This window comes from Alligator sinensis, unplaced genomic scaffold, assembly GCF_000455745.1.
Source record: "Alligator sinensis unplaced genomic scaffold, ASM45574v1 scaffold331_1, whole genome shotgun sequence".
NCBI lineage: Eukaryota > Metazoa > Chordata > Crocodylia > Alligatoridae > Alligator > Alligator sinensis.
In genome coordinates this window covers 11,181-35,373 of record NW_005842033.1, presented here as the reverse complement: position 1 = coordinate 35,373, position 24,193 = coordinate 11,181, and the positions used below count along the sequence as shown (strand labels likewise).

Sequence of the window (24,193 nt, the reverse complement as noted above, 5' to 3'; positions counted from 1 at the left end):
CCCCTGTCCCTTTTGACCCTCGTGGTCCTGGCCCCAGCATGGGCCAGTCGAGGGTACTCTCCCCTTCGGGCTGACCACCACAGGACCCTGCCCCTCGCGGCCTATTGTTGTGCTGGCCTTCTACCGGGCTCGATGTACGGCCCCTCTCGGGCTCCTCGTCGCTGGCCCCCTTCCCACTGGGGCCTCTCACACTACCTACCACCCCCTCACACCGGGGCTACGCAACCTGCTGGTTGCAAGTGGCAGGCACACACAGTGCACTGCCACATATATTTATATATTTATATTTAAAATATAAACATATAAAATATATTTATATGTTTATATTTTAAATATATATTTTTATATTTTATGTATTTATATTTTAAATAGACTACTTGCTTGTTTTTAAGAGTTTGAAAAACAAAGGTGTTTTTTGTTTGAAAATGGTTTTCAATCAAAAGACATTTTTGTAAGACATGTAGCTATTGTTAATTTTTTTAAAGCACCTGTCATTTTTCTTTTCTTTTTTTGCCTAGTTTTAATAAATGAAAAATGGTGGTTACCTGACTATTTGAAAATACGTTCAATAACGATTTTAGAGGAAAATTCATGACACTTTCCAAAAATGTAAGATTTTTGTCCATTCCAGGATCTCCAAAATGGAAACAGCTTAAAAATGCTTGCAAAATGTGACTTCCATTTTAATCCATTCTAATTGTCATAATTCTTTTAATACATTTAAAAAAAAACTTCAATTATAACAATAATAATTTTACACTGTGGCTGTTTTAAGTTCAGGCCACAGTTCTATGCTTAACTTAATCAATTCTCCCAAACGGTGCTTCAGGAGGGGCTTTTACATATATAACAACTAAACAATTGTATTTTTCATGTAAATTTAAATAATTGTTCTTCTAGCTAGTGTCTTACTCATAAAGGAAAATCAATTTGCAGCAAATTGTACTAGCTACTTACTATGACTTATTACCTTACCTGGTTGGGCTTAGTCACCCATTGCTCTGCAAATGTATGCTTTCACAGTGCATAACAGCTAGCTTGGATGATTAGGCTGTTCTTATATTCCCACCTGTGGTGGGAAATGTTCCCAAGTGGGTAGTGAAGAAGAATGTGTGATAAGGTGCAAACATGCTACTAGCAAAATGCAGGGGTTAACTCTAGCAGGGTTTCCCTATTCTTGCACATAGATGTTAAATGTTTGGTATGATTCTGTTGGGGGAAGAGTAGGAAGCTCCTTACACCTGTCTGGGATGGTTTAGAACAGGGGTGTCAAACTCATCCAGCTCAGTTTAGCATATATGTGGTAAAGTCACACCCTAGCTTTTCGCATCCCTAATTTGTTAATAGACCTGTACCCTTAGCTTTCTGTGCTTTTGTGTGTTCAGTAGGTAAAATGAGAATAATAGTGCTTCATATATCATAAATGTGTTAGCCATATTTCATATTAAACAAAATGCCTGAGATCCTTGAATGGAAAATTATAGCTGCTTTATCTCAATGTCTTCTTTATTTTGTCTTATTGTTTCTTGTTATGTTTTTAAGTATTTGTGAAGATGGATTTATGGTACTCTGGAGCCAAAACCTTTTCCATGTAGGATGTGCCTAAGTGAAGCGCTTTTAATCCCTGCTCAGTCTGAAAAACTGTTAGTACATCTACTTTTGGGGTGGGGGTGTGAAAGTAGAACAAGAAGGCCTGTAACTTTTTATTTTTTCCCCCCAAATAGATGTAAAAACTAAAAAAAAAAATGAATGTGTAGTATTCAAGATCATGGATCTGCATCCAGGGCCTGATTCTTTAGCCCTGTATATTTTGTCAACTGTCCACATTGCATTCTGCAGTCACAGATACAAGCCCGGACTGTGTAGACTAGTTTATGAGCATTAGGTTGAATTTCCCAGGTGTATTTCCATTCTGTAGAGAGGAAGGATGATTCTGTATCATCGTTTTCAAAACTGGCATAGCCTGTGATGCCCCCAGCAAATTGCAACCTTTCCCTAGCAGGTGACTAGCAGGATTTACTGAGATCTTTCTCTTATTGATTTAAAGTTCTGAATAAAAATCAAACCTGAAGATTATGTACAATTCTGTGTTGCTGTGTGTTCCTGTCACTAATACCCTGTTCTTCCTCCCTTTTCTCTTTCCAAGTGTTTACTAAACCATTTTATAGCATCTTGTCTTCAACTGCTTCTTTACATGAGTGGACTCTGGTGCATGCATATTGAGGTTGTAGGGTTTTGCCTACATTCATTTAACTTCATGATCGATGGCTTAGATAATAGTTTCTCAACCTGTGGTACGCATACCCCTGGGGGTACGTGAGACACAGGCAGGTAGTCTGCAGGTACCCCAACACTCTCTCTCTCTCTCTCTCTCTCTCTCTTGCCCTCTTTTTCTCTCAAAACTATGGCAAAAAATTTGGTGTGTGGCACTTTAAATTCCCCAGTAATAATTTGGCTGCTTCAACCCTCCTAGCTTTGGCCAACATCCCCTGTAGCCTAGGTACTTACTTGAGTTGTGCACCCCTGGTGTAAAACATGGCAACCCTATCCACACCAGATCAGGTGTCTGTCATATCACAGCCCTTCTTCCAACATATGGCACACATTAGTCTGTAAATATAAAATCCCCTGGAAATTGAGTGTTGGCGTACTTATTAAAATTTTCAGAAGTTAGGGGGTACGTGCTACTTAAACGGTTGAGAAACACTGGCTTAGATCAGGGTTAAGATGTGATGCGACTTTAAGTATTATGTGGCTTAAACCATAAAATCACCATGGGCCAGATCTGCAGAACCAGCGGCAACTGCAGTGGAGCCATGTCTGGAAAGGTCTGGGGGTCAGGCACAGGTCCAGAGGTGCACAATGGTGCAGGGCTGCATTTGTGTGGTAGTATGGCTCTGGGGACCTTCCATGAATAGTTGTATCCACTGAGGTCCAGAGATCCTGAATTCTGCAGCAGGCCATGCTCCCAACTTCCGAGCTGTTCAAAACAGTTCTGCAGGCTAGATTCAGCCCATGTGTCATATGTTTGGCACCCTTTCCTTAGTTCGTAAACTACGTAAATCTGGAACTCTCACTAAATTTTCATTACATCCAGAAGAAAGTTTAGAACCTCTGGGTACTACTATAAAAATAGTTAACCTACCAAATCTTGTGTGTGCTCTGTAGATGTAAGCTGAAATAGGTGCTGATAATTGTGCAGAACTAAAAAATACATCTTTCAAATAGATTACAGTATTGCCAACCCTAGGTATGCCAAAACCATGAGTCAACCTCCCAAAACAATGGGATTGACATATCAATCAAGAGATTTTTAAAAATCATAAATGTAAGAATTTTTATTTGCCTACAAGGTTTTGAGCATTCAAGGTTCATGTTTTCAAGCTTTTCTGAACAACTGTGAGAACTAGAAACTTGTGTTACTTTGTATAACTGAGGACTGGGTTTTTTACATGTTTGTATGATTCCAGGAGCTGGGGATCAATGAAAATACAAAATATCCCAAGGTTTATGATCAAATATCAAGAGCTGGCAGCCCTTTGGATGGGTGCCTGAGAAATGGCAGCTGGCATATTAACTTTTAAAGGAATATGATTCTTGCTCAGAAATTCTGGGAGTGCTTTATGAATATGGAACCCAAAGATATTCCATGGGTTTTGAGGTACTACTGGAATATAAATTTATAGCAGCAAATAATGTTTTACATATAGCACAACTTTTTGTGTTAATGAGTAACACAACCTTTTGTTTACAAAAAAAAGGAAAAGCATATATTGTCACTGGTCAATTGAATTTGAGATGTAGATGAGCAAGGAACTCTACAATTATTTCCTTTGTATGGACACAACCTAATTAGAAAGCTTTTCACTGTAGCTTGGGCTCTGTATTAATATGCCTGTTGATTTTTTTTCTTCAAATTAAAAGTGACATTTAATCCTTCCCATGAATCTGGTGACTTTAAACTTGTAATATTAAAGCAGCAGAAGTGTCATAAGAACAGAGAGACCTTAATCCTGCATGATTTTCAAAAGCCAATTTTCAAAAGCTTTCCTTTCTGTTGATTCTGTTGTGTTTATGTCATTATAACAACAATGCAATCCGTTCTTGGGACTTTTTTACAGCTTTAGTATTAATTACACTTAATCCCACAAAATAAAGTTGACGCTAAAGATAAAGTTATTGAAACCAATGAATGCTCTACTTTGCAAGCTAATTTGGCATCATCTAATATTGCATAGGGGGGAAAACTCATTAAACTCCATGAGAAGGCTCCCATTGATTTTTGTTGCCCTTTGGATCTCGCCCTAAATGAATGTATTATACTTAATTTTTAAGCAACAGATAAGTTATGAATTGCTACCTGAGGACACTAGACAACCTAGTCAAGAAAGTTCAGGGAAGCAAAAGTAAAAATGAGACCCCAAGTGATAAGGCTTGTTAGCAAAACATTTCATCTGTGCATTTGGGATAAAATTTATCCCATGCTAAAAGCTTAAACAAAGCTTATGCACTGCTGCGAGTGGGGTGTGTTGGCCTTGTAGTGATGCTCTGCACAGGGGTGGATTTCATCCTCAGTTTGTTTTCATGCATTTTACAGCCATAGCTGATTTAAAACTTATCTTAATGCCTGGACACTGTTTTGTCCCTTTTTTTTAAACATCTTTTGCAAATATGAGAAGCGCATAAAATGAAACCGTGCCAAGACAAGAAATGCAAAACCTGCCCCCACATCTCCACCACCCCCACTATTACTACACCCCACAACAGAGCCATCAGCATCCCAGGATCTTACAGCTGCACCTCCAGGAATGTAGTATACCTCATCCAATGCACCAAATGCCCTGATGGAAGATATGTAGGAGAGACCAGACAACAACTGCGCACCAGAATGAATGCACACCGGAAATCCATCAAAGACAGAAACACCCAATTACCGGTGGGGGCACATTTCTCACAGGAGGGCCACTCTCTCTCCAATCTCTTAGTCCTGATCCTCAAGGGAAATTTACACAACACATCCCAGAGACGAGCCTATGAGCTCCATTTCATCAACCTGCTGGATACTAGAGATCAGGGACTAAACATAGATGTTGGATTTTTGATACATTATAATCTGCCTGGCAACTGACTCCCCAGCCCAGCCCAGCCCCTGGCTTGTTTACTTTTCATTCCATCCAGGAAGAGCGCACACCAACTGCTGCAGCTTCCTGAGCCTGACGAAGGGTTTTTGAACCCGAAAGCTTGCTTAATAACTATTCTCCGACCATTTGGGTTGGTCTAATAAAAGATATCAAATTCACCCAAGGAACCTTGTCTGCCTAAAATGAAACTGGAGATACTTGGGTAGCTGTGGAATCAGCACCTTTGGTCAGATGTTAAATTTGAATGAGATAAATATCTTCCAAATGACCTTGTAAAATGAGAACACCTGCACTGTGTTTTATAAAGGTGAATTATAAAATGTCTCAAAAATAACTTCTTGTTGAGCAACTTGGCAAAAGGCATGGGAAGTCATTGTCCTGCTTTCAGTTCTGATTATAGGAATGGAATATGATTCTGAACATCAGGAACTCTTTGACATTTTGGCCATTGAAACTCACACCAGGCTGAGATTTGGGAATAAAGTTACTAATTTAAATACAATCACGATGGCCTGGGAGGGAATGCTTAGCCTAGCATGGAAAACCTAAAAACCTAGTAAAAGATATGTTTACTTAGTTAATCTATTTGTAAGAATAATTGAATGAACCCTTGGATTTTCCATCACATGTAAAGAAACTACACATGAAATTCAATTACAAGATGATTTGCACCTAATCTGTTCAATTTGCACATCCCCTATAATGCAGAAAGGAGAGAAAGATATCTTTGCTAAATTCCTATTTAAAATGGGTAAGACTCAAGATATTTCAAGCAAAATTTTGCCACTTTGCCCTTAACTCATATCACCAGGCCAGACAAGTAAGCACAATTTGTAAAAAATCATACATATTTCTTAAATCCTTAAAGGAGGCAAGCATAGCTGTGAGGTGGTAAGATGCAATGGCATCTTTAAGTAAGGCTTTTATGAGATTAGATAAGAACTATAACATTATTTTAGCAGTTTATGTACTGTATCTAAATTCCCCTGGCAGTTTTTTCTGTTTTATCTATGAAAAGCCCAATCACAGTGTAGGTCTGATTTTTGGAGATGTTTACTGCTCCCCATAAAGCCAGCCTTTTCCACAGGCACCTGATGTGGTTTTTCAAGAGACAATTTCTGGTCAGCTATTTCAGTATTTAAAAGATGGTTCCTTTAGGAAAGGCAAGTTACACTGAATAACATCTAAAGCCTCACGGCCTAATAACTGGTATATGAGCTTGATTCAGCCAGCAAATTCAGGTCCCATCTTGCATATCTAGCTCCCGATTCTGTAAAAAGCAGTACATGCAGCCTCAGGCTCTTAAAGAGTATAATTCAATTTAAAGAAGCAGCAGAATGAATTTCAGGAAACAGTCCTGGTATATGTGTGCATGTCTGCTTACATGCCGTGTGTGTGTGTGTGTGTGTGTGTGTGTGTGTGTGTTTAATGAACAGTGATTATTTGGATTTGTGAAAGTCATCTAACATTTCAGCAAATATCAACTTAGGATCTGGGTGGTGGTACAATAATTTAAAATTACACTGCCATAATTGATGACTTAATATTGTTTTTCTTCATTTTTTCCTGTATTAGGCTGTTATAAAGTGGTGTGTGTTTGTGGGTGCACACACATATGTATCTGCATACACACATATAAGATTATGTGAATTATTCTGGCACTTTGGAAAGAATACTGTATTAGGAAAAAAGGGTGAAGGGTCATCAGCAGAAGGTTTTTTGGGTTTTTTTTAACTCTAAGGCTAAGCTCTGTTTGAATCACTATAATGGCCGGGTTCATTTCATCTATGTATTTGAGGCTTCCATATTGGCTTCCTGCTAATTATAAATGAGAGCTAAGTCCTGATTGATTTTGGTTTGGTTAAATTCTGTGGGAAGTATCTAGATTTCTCTGTGAAAAGGAAGAACCCACATAAACTCTTGACTCCTAATACATGCAGTAGCAAAAAAAAAAAAAAAAAAAAAGCAGCATCCATGTTTAATTCATATTGATTAATTACAGACACTAGACTGGGGCGGGCAATTATTTCGGACAGAGGGCTGCTTAATGAGTTTTGGCAAGCCATTGAGGGCTGCATGACAGGCAGCCAGGGGCAGATATATATTCATTTTCTAAACTTTTTGGGGGCCCTGCGGGCCGGATAGAAGAGCCTGGTGGGCTGTATCTGGCCCACGGGCTGCATTTTGCCCACCCCTGCACTAGACTGTTTTTACTGCATAGTTGGTACCTATTATAAGTGGTCCTGACCTAAGGTTACTAAACATCCGGGTTTTCCCGAATGTATCCTCATTTTGGGTCCTCCGATCTTCATCCAGGTGTTTTTTTGAAAGCTGAACAAATGTCTGGGATTTTGCTCCTTTCTGCTGGTGGGAGCAGGGGAGAGTGACTGGAGGCAGGGGCACCATGTGCTTCTGCGCGTGTGTGCACGCGCGCACACACACACACACACACGGCTGGCATGCAGCCAGGCAGGGGGGAGGGAGCAGCCCTGGCAGCTGGATACAGGTAAGTATATGGGGGACAGGGGTTAGAGGGCCAGGTCTTGAGGACTGTCTGAGTTGCGGGGTGGAGGGGATGGGTGCATGAGGGAGGGCGGGTGCCTGCTGGAGATGGGGAATGGTATCTAGGCACAAGGGCTGTGGCAGCTGCCTCTCCAGCAGGGGAAGGGAGTTGGGGTGGGGTCCTTCGGGACAGTGGGGAGCTGCGTGGCCGGGCTAGTGGCACCAGAGCCAGTGCCCGTGCTCTCAGGGGTGGGGTACCTGGAAGATGCTGCCTGGGGCATGGGGAGGCATAGCCAGGCCGCCTGGTGCAGCATAGGAGCCCCAGCCTGGGGTGGAGGGTTCTACAGGTGTCCCCTCCTCTTCCCTTCAGCCCACACCAGGGCCAGGCTTGCTTTGCTGCTCCCTACAGGAGCTGGAGTGGCTTTAGCTGCCAAGTTCTGGCCTGGTCAGGATGGGGGCAGCTGGAGGCCTTCTGCAGCAGAGCTGGGGGGAGTAGGGACGCTGCAGGTCGGGAGTGAAGGGCACTGCCAGGGCTGTGGGAGGGCTAGGGTGGGGGGGAAGTGAAGGGCACTGCTGGGACTGTGGGCCAGCTATGGCAGCACCAGAGGGCTGAGGGTCAGGAGTGAGGGGCACCAGCAGGGTCAGGGGTCTGCAGGTCAGGAGTGAGGGGCAGCAGCAGGGATGAAGGGCTTCAGGTTGGGAGTGAGGGACACAGGCAGATCCAGGGCACTGTGGGTTGGGAGTGAGGTGTCGCCATGACACGTGTCCTCTTCTTTGGAACTGGAAATATGGTAGTGCTATCCTGACTCCATTGAAATAAGTGGGCATTTTTACATGTGTATTGGGATGTGGCGCCGGTGCTTTAATTAGCAAGCTGTGCTAATTAAAAACACCCACGTGTCACATGTATCAACATCCCCATGTGTCCCTGCACTGAAAAAAGGCATCAGGGCACTTTGGACTAAAGCTCGTTGGACATGTTTTATTTCAAAGCTCCCTACCGCCATATTTTCAGTGCGAGGACGCTGATACGCATGATGCCAAAGGCTGCTGGACACATCAATTTCTGTGCTCCAGCAGACTCGATTAATCAAGTCTGCTCCAATATGCTGGATTTCCAGCGTGTTGGAACAGGCTGCACTGACGCTTATAGGAGCCTAGTGTGATTGGGTTGAGGTGATGGTGGGGAAGTGGTTTCAGAGAGGTGGATTGTGGGTGTACTAGGACCTCTAGGTTTGTTTGCTTTTTCTGTAGTGGAGTTCTGGACTGCCACATAGCAATGATTCTCAGCCAGGATGCCATGAGATCCTTTTAAGGGTGCAACAGGATGCCACACAATTATTAGCACTGTTAGCTGTGCAAACTTCTACACATGATACACAAGATAAACCCTGAGATTTCGAGTAGTAATCCATGCTGTCAGGACATTCTGATTTGTGGTTTTTCTGAGTTCTTTGCAACAGAAGAATTACTCTGCTATTTTTACATAGTTTGAAAATGAGTAAAAGTTAAGAGTTGGCATTTTTGAGGAGTGCCTTGAGTCTAACAAGGGATGATCTAATTCCAAAAAGGTGGAGAATGGCTGCCACGTGCAGCATTTTTTTTTTTGCTTGTTTCAGACGTATCTGATGCTTTGCAAAAAGACCTTAACAGTCCGGGGAATTTTTGAGTTGTTTGACAGTCAAAATAAAATGACTCCAGCTGTGCTTGAGTACTGCCTGATGTGCTGAAAATTACTGTTTTAGAGATCTGATTTAGAATTTAAACTGACATTGTTTATTTTGCAGTATTAGTTAATTGACTCTTGCAAAGCACTCGTTAGCACTGTGTACAGTTTTGGTGATGGTGCATTTCTTTGCAATTTCTTTAGGTTGTGTTGGTGAGATGGAATGAGCCATTCCAGAAACTGGCAACCTGTGATGCAGATGGAGGAATATTTGTTTGGATTCAGTATGAAGGCAGATGGTCTGTAGAACTTGTAAATGACCGTGGGGCACAGGTTAGTATGCAAATATTCTCTTCTATCAAGAATGAGCAGGTAAGAGGCCCAGTGTGAAGAGGGTGAAAAGCTGAGATGTATACTTTAAAAAAACAAACAAACAACAAAAAAACTCTTACTGAATTGTAATGTCACAGAGGCTCTTGCTCTGTCTGGCTTATCTTGGATTTTAACATATGTATCACTAGACAGAGAACCAGGACAAGCCGCTGCACTTGCTCACATCCTATTTATAACTTATTTTAAGGTCTTATTTGAGGCTTTTATTGCCCCCAAGCATTTTCACCCAGGAAGGACCACAATAAAGAAAATTCTTGAGTTGTGTCTTCTCAGTGAATCCACTTCTCGTTGCTGTTTCTTAGGGTATAGATGAATTTCACAGGCAGGGCTGTAATATTTCTTAACCCTGTTGCTGTACTCTCAGAACCTTTTTGATTTTTAGTCACATGTTATACAAAATGCATTCTAAGCAAGTTTTATGATACCTTGCATTAAACCCATGTTAAACTTCTCCAGATATAAAATGGATAAAAATACTTGCAGGGATAACCTAACCTTTGCAAGAACACTTTGAGAACTTGAGAAGAAAAGTAGGATTAAAATATCAAACATTAATGTTGTTGTGTTTTCAGGATTGGAGAGCATCCACAAAAGTACAGAATTGTTATAAAAGGAGAGAAAAACATACTAACATTTTACCAGAACAGTATAGGCATCAATACCACACTTTTAAATGTATAGCACTTTCTCTAGGAGTCACTTTGTCTGATACTATGCAAATCTGTCTTAATTAAAATAATGTGGAAACCACTGCATGAATTATGTCTAATTTTTTTGTTCCTTTATGTGTTAAGGTGAGCGACTTTACTTGGAGCCATGATGGGACTCAAGCACTAATCTCCTATAGAGATGGATTTGTGCTGGTTGGTTCAGTCAGTGGACAGAGACACTGGTCGTCAGAGATAAATTTGGAGAGTCAGATCACCTGTGGTATATGGACGCCTGATGATCAGCAGGTAATGGTGCTTTTAGAATAGAAATGCATAACTGTATTGACATTTTATGACATAGATGCATTGAATAGTCAGTTTCAGTAAATTCAGCACAGTATAAAAACAAGTTTCCCTCCATACCAAGATTGATCAACCTAAATATTATGAAAATTTACCACAACCCATCCTTCTCGCTCATTAGATAAAAAGCACTGAACATTCCTCATTCTGAATGACTGTGCCATCCATGGTTTCTTTTCAGTGCTGATTGTCAAAGATTTCATAGATTTCATAGACATCAGGGCTGGAAGGGACCTCAGAAGATCATCGAGTCCAGCCCCCCACTCAAAGGGCAGGAAGTCAGCTGGGGTCATAGGATCCCAGCAAGATAAGCATCCAGTTTCATCTTGAAGGTGTTCAATGAAGGCGCTTGAACCACCTCCGGTGGCAGGCTGTTCCAGACCTTGGGGGCTCGGACAGTAAAGAAGTTCTTCCTTATGTCCAGCCTGAAACGATCTTGAAGTAGTTTGTGACCATTCACAAGATAGTCATGTGCTGTTATACATGCTAGAAAGGAACATCCAGTGATGCACCTAACATCTTTGTGCAATTACACTAGTGTTGCAAGTGAACTGAAAGAAAGCATGTGCAGGTAGGTAGGTAGTTACTTATCAAACTGGTAGTTCAAACTTGAAGTTGCTCAATTTATACATGCAGTAAAGGCACAACTAGCTCACAGGCAGTTACATTTGCATTTGCACCTTTGCACAAGCATTTTGGCCCAACAGATTTTGAAAGTCAGGCCATTTGAAGTCTCAGCCTAACATGTATACTAATCCTCTAAAAGGAAAAACGAAGATTTCTTAATCTGTGGAATATATCTGACTGAGCTTTGGAAGTATCTGTCATAAAATGGTATATTATTGCTTGGCTAATAAGGCATAAGATGTTGATCATGTTGTCAGTAACTGGGTATTGAGTGAATCCTTTGTTTTTTATGTGCACCACTTCAAATGGCTATTTCACCATTCAACTACCTGAGTAAGCTTTTATGTTCCTCAGCATTCATCATCATTATAGTTAATATGTCTATCACTTGGCACTAAAAGACAGGATGGAGATGGATTATCTGATGCAAACAGAAGTTGCCTACTATGGGGATTGGATTATTTTATTTAATTTGCTTTTCTTTATATTACCATTAAAAGGTGCCTGACCCAGGTGTATAACCATGCAAAATACTTTCAAAGGGATTATTAATGGGATATAATAATGCTTTGAATTGCTGTGACAGTGATTGTCAACCAAGGTACTGTGGTACCCTGGGGGTGCCTTGAGAACCTTTCATGCCCCCCTGCCATGTTCATTCTGACAGCCCTCTTATGTTTCCTTCCAACCCTTATCTGCTTTTCTTCATTGTAGAAGCTAACGGGAGAAGCTATTGCCTTCTGCAAAGCTGTCTGCCTTAGGCAGCCATTCAGAGCAGCTCCTGCTACTGTCTTGTCTGTCTGCCTTAGCATGTATACTGGTGCCCATCTCTGTACTATTTTCTCCTCAGTAGCTCATTTCCAGAGTCGATGTGCGTGGACTTAAGACATACGAGTGGGACTTGTTCTTTGACTATTTGACTGAGCACTCTACTGCTGCTGTGTGTGGATGATCCTTTAGGGCTAGGGACAGAAGTTACACATACCTTGGTTTAAGTCTTCAGAAACTGGTTTAAACCTGTAACAGAACAGAAGCTCAGTACATATAAACCAGTTTCAAAATGGCTGAAACTGGTTTAAGATAAATCTGGTTGAATGTAGTATCAGACTTAACTGATTTAGGTCAAACTGGTTTATGAAACTTCTGTCCCAGACCCCTTCATGGTTCAAGTTAAATCAGAGTCCCCCTGCATCCCAGCATAGGCTGTGTATGAGTCAGTAGTGTGCCCTAGTTGCCAAGAAGGCTAATGGCATACTGGGCGGCTTTTGTAGGTGTATTGCTAGGAAGTCAAGGGAAGTGATTCTTCCCCTCTATTCAGCACTGGTGAGGCCACATCTGGAGTGCTGTGTTTAATTTTGGGCCCCCCACTACAAAAAGGATTTGAACAAATTGGAGGCAGTCCAATGGAGGGCAACGAAAGTGGTGAAGGGGCTGGGGGACATGACTTATGAGGAAAGACTAGGGGAACTGGACTTATTATTTTAGAGAAGAGGAAACTAAGAGGAGACTTAATAGCATTCTTCAACTACCTGATGTGGGGGTTGAAAGAGGATGGAACTAGGCCAGGGGTGGGCAAAATGTGGCCCGCAGGCTGGATACAGCTGACCAGGCCATTCTATCCGGCCCACGGGGCCCCTAAAAAATTTAGAAAATTAATATTTATCTGCCCCTGGCTGCCTGTCATATGGCCCTCAATGACTTGCCAAAACTCAGTAAGCAGCCCTCCACCCAAAATATTTGCCCGCCCCTGAGCTAGGCTATTCTCAGTGGTGGCAGATGACAGAACAAGGAGCAACAGTCTCAAGTTGCAGCAAGGGAAGTTTAGGGTAGATATTAGGAAGAATTTTCTCACTAGGAGGGTAGTAAAACAGGTTACCCAGAGGGGTGGTGGAAGCTCCATCCTTGGGGGTTTTCAAAACCCAGCTAACAAGCTTTGGCTAGGGTGATCTAGTTGGGGCTGGTCCTGCTTTGACCAGGGGGTTGGACTAGATGACCTCCTGAGGTCCCTTCCAGCCCTAACTTTCTATGATTGTGTGACCTCTGGAATAGGTCCTGTGTTCAGTGAGATCTTCTGCAGTTCATTCTGAGTCTTGCTGACAAAATCATTCAAGGTGAGGTTTCTTGGGTTGTTGGAAAAAATTGCTTTAGTTGCTCTCCCAGGTCATATGAAGGGCCTTTTTGGTTTGAGGGAGAATCTGGAGTAGTGATGATAATACGGGAATAAAAAGGGAATTTAAGATGATGCCAAGTGTGGGACATCCTCCCCTCTGGCATAAGACAATTTTATAGAACCAAGTAGCTCAGCAGTTTTATGTTTACAAAGAAAAGATGCTTGAACTAAGCTGAATGTGTGACTTGCCAGATGGTAGGAGGTTTTAAAAAAAAAAAAAATTCCTATCTTTTGTTTACTGTGTCTAACCCAAGATTTTTAATATTAAAAAAACAATTTGAATACAGTAGCAGGGGCATCTCATAAGCCCACACGTCATACGAAGTGCACCTCTTAACAATATTCTTTCAACCCCAAATAGTGACTCCCGCTCCCCAGTGATGTCCTTGTATTGGCTTTAAGGATATGAAAGGTTAAATGGTTAATCATTTAATTGATAAGTCCAGTGATAACCAGTTAGTTTACTGATTATTGTTTAGTGCAGGGTTGGACACAGTCTTGCAGTGAAGGGGCGGGGGGGAAGAGAAATGAAGCCCTGTAGTGTCCCAACAGGAACCAGAAGATGACAGGGCAAGCAGGACAGAGGAGTGAGGAGGAGAGTGGGTGGGGCGAGGGGGGGGACCAGTACCCATAGACCAGGGGTAGGCAACATTTTTTGGCTGGAGTGCCAAGTAATGCCTACTTTGGAAGGTGGCGGAGTGCCAGCATGCCAGAAAAACAAAATGAGGGCGGGGGTACATGGCAGGATGTCCTGCTTGTGCCCCTTGCCCCCACCCAAAGCCACTGCCCCCCAGCCCTGCTGCCCCTTGCTGCGGGGGGGACCAGTACCCATAGACCAGGGGTAGGCAACATTTTTTGGCTGGAGTGCCAAGTAATGCCTACTTTGGAAGGTGGCGGAGTGCCAGCATGCCAGAAAAACAAAATGAGGGCGGGGGTACATGGCAGGATGTCCTGCTTGTGCCCCTTGCCCCCACCCAAAGCCACTGCCCCCCAGCCCTGCTGCCCCTTGCTGCCACCCAAAGCCCCTTGCCCCCCAGCCCTGCTGCCCCTTGCCTCCCAGCCCTGCTGCCCCTGCCCCCCAGCCTGGGCTCTGTGGTTGTCAGCAGCTACTGCTGGAGCCTGGGCTGCTCCCAGTAGGGCATGCAGCGTCCTAGCTGCCTGCTGGGAACAGCCCGGGCTCCCGGCTGGCAGCAGCTCCCCAGAGCCGGGGCTGGCTGCAACCAGCTATGCCCGATTCTGGTGCCCCGGCATCAGCTCTGTACCAGCGTGTGCACGCGCGCCTTGGAGCAGGCAGTGGGGGAGGGGCCTCGATCTGTGGGCCCCCCCCCTTTAAAAACAAGAAAAAAATATAAAGGGGTACATTAGCTGAAACTTTGAGACTGAAGGGGTGCATTTGTTAAAAAAGGTTGAAAACCCCTGGTTTAGCCAATATAATTAGAGGAGGCTAAACAGATAATTTGTTTAATGATATTTACCTCTCGAACTGGCTTCCACTCTTCTTGGGAAACACTTTTCAACATTAGTCTTTTTTAAAAAAATTATTGCTACCCCTCATTCTTCAAAAAAAGATTTAAAAAAAAATTGTTAATAAGAAAGAATACATTTATTGATTGGATTGTTAAAATAATTCTTAATAATGTTCTTTGGCCACATAGAGGTATTTGTCTCTAGATACAAGAGTGGAGGAGCCTTGACTTGCAGAGAGGAGTCGTGTTGCCACAGGGGCTGGACTGGGGTTAGGTAGCAGACCTGATTCTCCTCTCATATCTATCTGGTTGTTTCCAGCTAGTGCAACTTCATTAATCTATGTGGGTGCATGTGAGAGGAGAATCTGACCCACTGTTTCCAAGAGAATAACATCTTATTGAATATGAATGAATTCATTTTAATTCCTGGAGCAAGCCGTGTTCTGTTGTTGCAGCTAATATCCCAAGAGGGGCTATTAACTTACATTTGTTCCCTGCCTCTCCACTAGTGTAAATTATTAGACTTATTTTGACAGTTATAAGATCCTGTGTCTATTTTCCCTCTTTTCCTCTCCAACTATTAGTTTTAACTCATAAAAATTCAGAGGCTTATTGTTAATCTTCTTATCAACCTGGGGGGTGCTTTCTTCCATCCTAATACAGGGCTATATTCTATTTCTCTTGTACCTGAATGGCATGTACATGCCCAAAGACCTACAATTTTTTTATACTTATGCACAGTTTGAAATCTGGATCTGAGTGTATAACATGCATATGCTCACTAGGGCTATACTCTGGCTGGGCAGTTACATAGTGAACTGGGATTGCCCAAGTACATATGTAAGGCTGGGTAAGATGTACAATTTTAGTCACAAAAAGACAGAGCAGGAGGTTTCTCCCAGTAGCATAGTGGCTAGGGCCTCTTGCCCAGGAAGCAGATTCTAGGTCCCCCTCAGCTAGAGGAGGTTTGAACCTTGATCTTCTGCTTCTCAGCAAAGTGCTTTAACCGCAAGGTCACAGGGCCAGGCATTATCCAGAATGTTGTCCTGAAGCAGGACGCCTGGGCAGCCAAGAGAGGGAGAGAGGTAGTTTCAGGAGGAAGAGAACCAGCTAGAAGTTCTGCAGCTCAGTGAGATGGCTGCTGCTCTGCCTCTGTTGGGGCAGAGACTTTCCCAGTGTTGTTCATCCATTTTATCTAATGACTATTAAAGGCAAGTTGCAGTGGCATGGTAGTTAGAGTGCTTTGTTAGGAAGCAGGAGATGCAGGTTCAAAACCCAGAGGTGGTGAGTGGGTCTAGAACCTAAATTTCCTGTTCCCTGTGGGTGCATCTACATGTGGTGTTAATTCAAAGTAGGCTTACTGTGCAGTAAGCCTACCCAGGAGCACATTACACATGCTCCCTCTTGGGAGCAGCCTGGTAGAGGGCTGCTCCTGCCCTGTTCTGACCCTCTGCCATAGCCTAGGGGAGCTCCAAGCTCTGCCTGGGGGTTGGCAAGGAGCATGGAGCCAGTCTCCATGCACATGGGGTCAGGAGAGCCCTGCTGGCTGCGATGGCAGCTGTCTTCTGGCCGCATACGCATGGGGAGTGGTTCTGATATGCACAGGGCTGGGAGACACTGTAGATCTCTCCTGCCCCATGCACATGGGGATAAACCCTGTGCAGCCCCAGGCTGGCTGGGATCTGTCTTGTTCTGGGGCAGGTCTTAGCCAGCTTTGGCTGCATGGAGAGTTCAGCCCTCACTAGCCCCTGGGAGCAGCCAGATCTGCACAGCTCACCTGCAGTAGACCAATCTACTGTGCAGTAGACTGTCTTGTGTAGACGCACCCTGTGCCTGTGTTCTGTTGGGCTACGAAATGGGGAAAGCAGGCCCCCCTTCCAGCTGGCACACACACAGGGCAGTTCTGTTCTGTTACCAGGAGCATGTCTACACGTTCATTAATGCACAGTAGTTACTGTGAATTTAATTTAGTACTTGCTTAATGAACTAACTAAATGCATAGTAGCACGAGTACCTCACGCCACTGTGCAGTAGCACTAGCGCATGTTTTTTTTGTGATGCTTAGTGCTCAGCAGCCTAATAATGCTACACAGTAGCGTATCAGCACTGTTTTTGGCCGGCATGCTACTGCGCAGTAAGCGTCTTGTTTAGACACGCCCAGGGTGAAGTAGAATCCAAAACTGTGTGTAAGTGCCAGAAACTGCAATTATGCCACTGTATACAGGCCACATATGCACATAAAATGAAATAGGATTTAGTCTTTAGGATCCTGTCCTGCAGATTTTACCAGGAAGAGGATTTACTCCTCTCAGCAAATCCCACTGCAGTATGATATAGGGTTACAGTAGATCATAAGCTGAATATGAGCCAACAGTGTGCTCTTGTTGCAAAAAGAAGCCAACAGCATATTGGCTTGTGTTAACAGGAGTGTCACTTGCAAATCAAGGGAAGTGATTCTTCTGTTCTATTCAGCACTGGTGAAGCCTCACTTGGAGTACTGTGTCCAGTTTTAGCCCCCACACTTCAATAAGGAAGTGGACAATTTAGAACAAATCCAGTGCAGAGCTGCAAAAATTATTAGGGGTCTTGGAGGCAAGACTTTTGAGGAAAGGTTGATAGAACTAGGATTATTTAACCTGGATGGGAGAAGACTATGGGGAGATTTGATAACAGTCTTCAACTACCTGCGGTCATAGAGAGAATGGAGATGAGCTTTACTTTGTGACCAGAGGCAGGACTAGGAGCATTGGTCTCAAGCTCCAGCAGGGTAAATTTAGGTTGGAAATTAGGAGGAACTTTCTAACTATGATTCATAGATTCATAGATTGTAGAGTCGGAAGGGACCACAATGGATCATCGTGTCCAACCCCATTCCAGATCTTGGCCACCCTTACTGTGAAAAATTTCTTCCTAATAGCTAACCTAAATCCACTCTCAACTAGTTTACACCTGTTATTCCTAGTCACTCCCTGGGGTGCCTTAGTAAACAGCACTTCCCCTATTACCCGTTGACCTCCCCTAAGAAATTTATAGGCAGCCACAAGATCTCCCCTCAGCCGTCCTGTGAAGGCTGAAGAGATTCAGCTCTCTCAACCTCCCCCTGTAGGGTCTATCACGAAGGCCACTAATCATGCGAGTGGCCCTCTTTTGGACCCTCTCAAGATTCCCCGCGTCCCTCTTGAAGCGTGGCGCCCAAAACTGGACACAGTACTCCAACTGCGGCCTGACCAATGCCACATAGAGGAGGAGCATCACCTCCTTTGATCTATTAGTCATGCACCTGCTAATGCATGACAAGGTGCAATTGGCCTTGTTGATGGCCTCGTTACACTGCTGGCTCATGTTCATCTTGAAATCAGTTATGACTCCCAAGATCCCTCTCTGCCTCCAAGCTGCTGAGAAGGACACTCCCAAACCTATAGGTGTGCTGGGGATTCCTCCTTCCCAGGTGGAGTACCTTACATTTATCTTTATTAAATTGCATCCTATGAGAGTGGTCAAGCATTTGAACAGGCTACCTAGAGAAACTGGAATCTCCATCCTTGGAAGTTTTCAAGAGCAGGTTAGACAGACACTTGACTGAGATGGTTTAGTCAGGGATGATCCTGCCTTGAGCAGGGGGCTGGACTAGATAATCTTGTGAGGTCTCTTCCAGTCCTACTTTCCTATAATCCTACAATAGAAGTGGGTAGAGGATGCAGTCCTGCAAGAAGTGGGTAGAGGATGAGGCCTGTGGCAATGCAGTGATCAATTCTTTATAGTTATATTGTTGTTGGTCCCCCTGGGCAGAAAATAAGCAAAACATTTAAAATGCAGGTAATTTGCATTCCAAAGCCCAGGTGGGCATATGAGAAGTAGAGGTGGAGGCACCCTTTGATTAACCAGAGCATTACATTGCCTTATGAATCAGAGTCAATAGTCTTAGTCAGCCAGAGTGCAAAAGTCCTGGCCATCTGCTGAATTGCCTCTCTTCTGTAGTTTGCAGGAACCACTCAGCAAGCTGATTCCAACATCCTCATTCACAAATGCCCCCAGCACCTGTATCTCCATTCCCATAGCAACCAAGACAGCTTCAGCATCTTTTTTTGTTTCATCCTGATGGGTGACAGAGACAAGGTTCATATTTCAAATCCTCTCTTAAATATCTTGAATCTCAAAATGGAATCTGGAAAGCAGAAAGCACTTAGCATTAACAAGGATTTCCTGTCCTGGGTCCAGTGGTGCAGAACAGACAGGGGTCTGGGTACGATCTGTGCAGTATCTGTCACTGTTAGGATCACTGCACCATCATGCTGGGTACAGACTTAGCAGAGTACACACCTCAGCCCCAAGAACTTAGATACTAAATAGAGAGATCAGACAAACAAAGGGAACATGAAAATGTTAAAATTACAAGTCTGTTTAGTATGGTTAATTAACTTATGGCCCTGCCTAGTATTTTGAATGTCAAGCCTAAGGTTTCTCAAGGTGGGCATCCAAAAGTAGGGTTACCCCAAGGATTGGACCCTGCACCATATTTACCCAAATCCAAAATGACTTGGAATTTAAGACAACCTCCCTATAATTTTCCATGTACAGAATCTAATCAATGGAAGGTTTTCTTAAATTTGGCCCCACACTGCAGTGGCAGAGAAGACAGTGGTGGGGGCCAAGGGGGCCAGACCCCCTCCCCTTGCTCTCTCTGCTTGCCCCCCATCCCTTGTCCCCTTGCCCTGCCCCTGCCTGTGCCTGACCTCTGCCTCCTGTTTTCCCTTTGCTACCTTCCCCCTGGCTGCTTGCCTCCTCTTATGCCTTCCCCCCTGTCACCTGTCCTGCCCCCCTGCCACCTGTCCCCACTCCCTGTGCCACTTGCCTTTTGCTGTTCTGCACTGCTCCAGCTCCAAAGCAGTCAGCAGCATCGACCCCACTGGCCACTGCATGAGCCATCCTGGCGTGGGGCAAGTGGAAACTCAGCTCTGGCTTTGGCTCCACTTACACGTTTTAGTTCATATGGTCTTTAATTTTTACTGGTATTACTAACACCGTAGCCAGGTTCATGGCCCCATTGTGCTAGACCAAGTGAGACACCATCTCTACCCCAAAGAGCTTCAGTCTTGAACAGTGAAAACTTCTCTGAGGCTATGTTTGGGCAGGTAGTCCTGCAGACTTGAACCTGAAACAGACTGTATGTGAGTGCATCCTTGCAACCACACACAACCCTCTTGGTTTCCCTGTGGTTCAGTTACAGCAGGGGTGGGCAGTTATTTTGGCTGGAGGGCTGCTTAATGTGTTTTGGTGAGCTGTCGAGGGCCACAAGGGTAGCCCTGCCCCTTGACAGGTGCCCTGCCCCCTGGTCAACATCTTGAGATTGGAAGTCCCACCTCTGAGCCCCCCTTGGCCTTTGTCATTAGAAGTACTCCTTTTGGGAGGGGCAGGGAGGTTGCCATCTTGGAACCAGAAAAACATCTATTATAACATATTTTAATTTTATTTCAAGAAGTATTTTTGTCCAGATTTACATGTGGTTTGTATATAGAGTTGATTGCATAATAGCTCAAAATAAAATTCTCATATATTTTATGTGCGGTGTTTGTGTGTGTGGGGTTTTGGAGTGGTGTTGGCTGTCTGAGGGAGGGGGTGTGTGTGTGGGGAGGGTGTGGTTGTGGGGTGTGTGGGGGGCGGTTGTGTGAGAAAGGGTGTTGGTGTGGAGGGATGTAGGCCTCCCCTACACATCCCCTCCCATGGCACACAGCATCTGCTACTATGTCAGCAGTAGCCTCAGGTGGCGGGCCCTGGGGTGCTCCTGGGCCTCATAGGCAGAGGCCCCTGATGGTGTGCGGCTCCAGCCATTTCTGGGAGCTGCCTGTGGCAGCAAGGAGTGAGGCCAGGCCATGCTGCCTCCATCACGCAGGGTTCCCTGCGTCTCGTGTAGTTCCTGGGACCTGGCCAGAGCCACATGCTGCAAGGGGGAAGCCCTGTGCAATGGAACCTGTGGCCTGTCTGTGCTTCCTGCTGCCACATGCGGCTCCCAGGACTCCTCCACGAAGCAGGGAGTGGAGCCAAGCTGGCCTGGCGCCATCACACAGGGCTCCCTGCCACTTCCAGTGGAGTCCTGGGAGCTGCATGTGGCAGCAGGCAGCAGCAAAGGCTGCTGGCTCCATTGCACAGGGCTTCCTTCAGGTTGTACATGAGTCCTGGGAGCACTGTAGCAGAGACACAAGGAGGAACTGCCAAGCAGCTGCCCCAGCAGTGGCTCCCCCCAGAATCTGTGCGCTGGCCAGGACCAGGGCTGTCCCCTGCACAAGGTTGGGAGCGAATTGTGCTGCTCCAGTGGGAGTGGGTGGGGCTTGTGCCCCATGCAAACACAGCAGGAGCAGCTGTGGGCTGGGCTGCATACAATTAATTGCCTAGCAGGCTGGATCTGCCCCGCGGGTCGTATTTTCCCCACCCCTGAGTTACAGGTACAGTCATGTGCTCACGTGCTGTCTGCTGTGAGAGTTGTGCCCTTGGTGTCTATGCCCAGGTCTTGCTGACTCTTTAGTCTGCTAAACCAAGCAGAACCTTTATAATGGACTGCATGAAGGCTTTGCACAAGACCCTCAGGTATTTGAGTTTCAATTTTCCAATACAGTCCCAGATTTGAAATATTGGTCCTGGGTCAGCTGGTGTTACCCTCTCTTCCTCCTAAAGTTCCTGTGATGCCAGGCAGCACCTGAAATATAGAAGGCGGCTATATGGTTTCTATATGTGTACTGTGCAGAAAGCAATTTAGCATCATTCATAAGGTGCTGCATCAGAACTAATTAACTTGCCCTTGGGTTACATCACACTGCCCACAGTACCACACCAAGGCAGCTACGCTAACCAGGTCTGGTAGTGGTGTGGACTTCATCTAGTTCCTGAGGTCTGTGGAATGTTGAAGTTTTTGTTTCCTGATAATTGGTCATTTTACATGATAGCTGTATGCATGCAACTACAGATTTGTACAGAGTTTCTAGACACACTATTGCTTCCCTTCTTCCCCCTCCCTCCCTTAAAAGGTAAAGCACAAAAGAATGCAAATATTTTTTTGGGGAGTGGGGAAGAGCACACTTCTAAACAGTAGTACCCCTCAATTTAGCTCCTCCTCCCTTGGGCTCTCCCTGTATCCAGGAAGATAGGACAGTTCACTGCTCCACTCAGCTCCTGCATGCAGAAACCCTCCTGCTGGTTTGTTTCTGTCATGGAGTTTTTCAGCTGAACTTACCTTCCTTGACCTTGGTTTGTTGTTCAGCTAAAATGGCCTTCTTCTTTTTCCCTTCTTAATAACACTTGTTTCTCCCTGAGGCTTCCCCTGTATGAATCTTTTTTTAAACCCTCCTCTGTCCCCTCTGTCTCTTTGTCCTGTTGCTGGTTGGCTTCCACTCTGTCTTTCCCGTTCTTTCACACAGGAGGGAATGCCATCTCCTAGGGTAAGCAGACCTCTGGTCACAAGGTTATTTCACCTTGAATAAGCAACGTTTGAATGCTGATGACTCTAATCTGGCAAAGACTGTGTTAGAGGCTCTGGCAATGAATACTCCTTGCCAGAGATGTTCATGATGCAGCCATTTTTGTAGTAGAAACTACGTACCAACTCCATAATGTCAGTTTAAGTCAAACGGACACTTCCCCCAAACTGTCATGGGAGAAGCCTCATCAGCTTTCAAAATGGGGCCTTCGTATACAAACACATTAACAAGAAATGCACTTAAATTATTACTTATGGTACCAATCTACCAGCAGAAGTGGGTCAATCCTAGTCTCAGGTTTCTAAAATACCTTGATACTTGCCAAGTCCTGTGAGCCGGAATCTGTCAGACAAATCTTTTTCCACTCACAGAGCACATCTACATGTTCATTAATGTGCCATAAATTACGGCACATTATGTTTAGTACCTGTAATGACAGGTACTTAATGCTATGTAATCGGCACCACTGTGCATTAGCACAAATTAATTTTTTTTGGTGATGCTACTGTGCATTAGACTAAATGTGTACGTTAGCATGAGCTTTGCCCGCCACACTAATGTGCAGTGGAATTAGTCTTCTGCACATTAAACGTTTTGTGTAGACACACCCAACATGTCCCTGTCTTTTTTAATTCCCTCCTCTTCCTCCTTCTCGTATTTCTTTTAGACCCTTTTGTCTTCATGGGTAGCACCCAGATTGCACTTGCTTTTACCTTAGCAGGAAAGACCCTGTTTTGGATTTATTTGGAAATAAGGAAGTGTAACTGTTGCAAGCTGAAGAAAATTGGTTTGGGAATAAGGTGGTATTCAGTGGGCAGAAAGTATGTGCCATGCATACACTGTTTGTGCCAGATTCCCCTTAGGTCTTCTGGTATTGCGGTGCACTTTGCCAGGTAGATGGTTTTGTTTCCATTTACTATTCCTGCTCGTCTCCAGCCCCTGCACTATTAGTCAGGTGCTGGGTGGTTTAGGTACTTGTTACTACTGTAGTGTTCGTTTGCATTTATCAAGTTTAATTATGCACGAGCATCTAACAGTGAGAATAAACCTTGAAGACAAATCTCTAATGAGTTGACAGAATGATGAAAGAGAGCTACAAGCATGTAATGGTGACAGTAATGGTGGAATTTGCCTTCATTATTCTAGATATTGTGGGAAGGCAAAGATGAAAAATTGTAGGATGTAAGAATGAGCTGAAGTGTAAGCAATGACTGTGGTCTGTGTTTATTAAAATATTTCCTACCCCCTACTAAGGTTCTTTTTGGGCTTACATAAAGGAGCTTTTAAAATGCTAAGAAACATCCATATGTTTGTGGCTTTGCATATACAAAGTTGTTTTTCCCATATCAAAATTCTGAATACACCCCACCTTCAAGTGTTGCTTATCAAGCATATTTACGATGATTAGAAATGCTCAGAATTGCAGCTCAGACGTTGTAATCTTTGAGAAGAAGCGATTAGACTTTTTTCCATAGCATTTAAGAAATGTTATTAATTAACATGGCAATTTATTCAAGTCACAAAGAATACAGAAAATGGTTAAAGTACATATAAGAGGAATCTGGTGTTGTATGTTGCATAGTGGTGCAGAAAACTGTTAGCAATATAAAAGCACACAGAAAGGGAAAGGAGGCTTCAGCTGGCTTTCAAGACAAGTTCTTTGTCAGGAAAGAAGTTGACAAGGTGTCAGAGGGTTTAAAAAAGGATTCACAGGAGGAAAGCCTCAGGGAGAAACAAGGGATGTGT

The 24,193-nt window shown here is 44.1% G+C and overlaps 1 protein-coding gene across 1 annotated transcript in view; it reads left to right on the top strand.

Moving 5' to 3' along the window:
* TULP4 (tubby like protein 4) overlaps positions 1-23,722 on the top strand; it is a 195,555-nt gene extending 171,833 nt beyond the window's left edge. Inside the window, exons 3-5 of the mRNA XM_025202660.1 lie at positions 9,514-9,642; positions 10,497-10,658; positions 23,702-23,722. Of these exons, the coding sequence (XP_025058445.1) occupies positions 9,514-9,642; positions 10,497-10,658; positions 23,702-23,722 (312 nt within the window). The remainder of the gene's footprint in view (positions 1-9,513; positions 9,643-10,496; positions 10,659-23,701) is intronic.
* Positions 23,723-24,193: the final 471 nt, after the last annotated feature.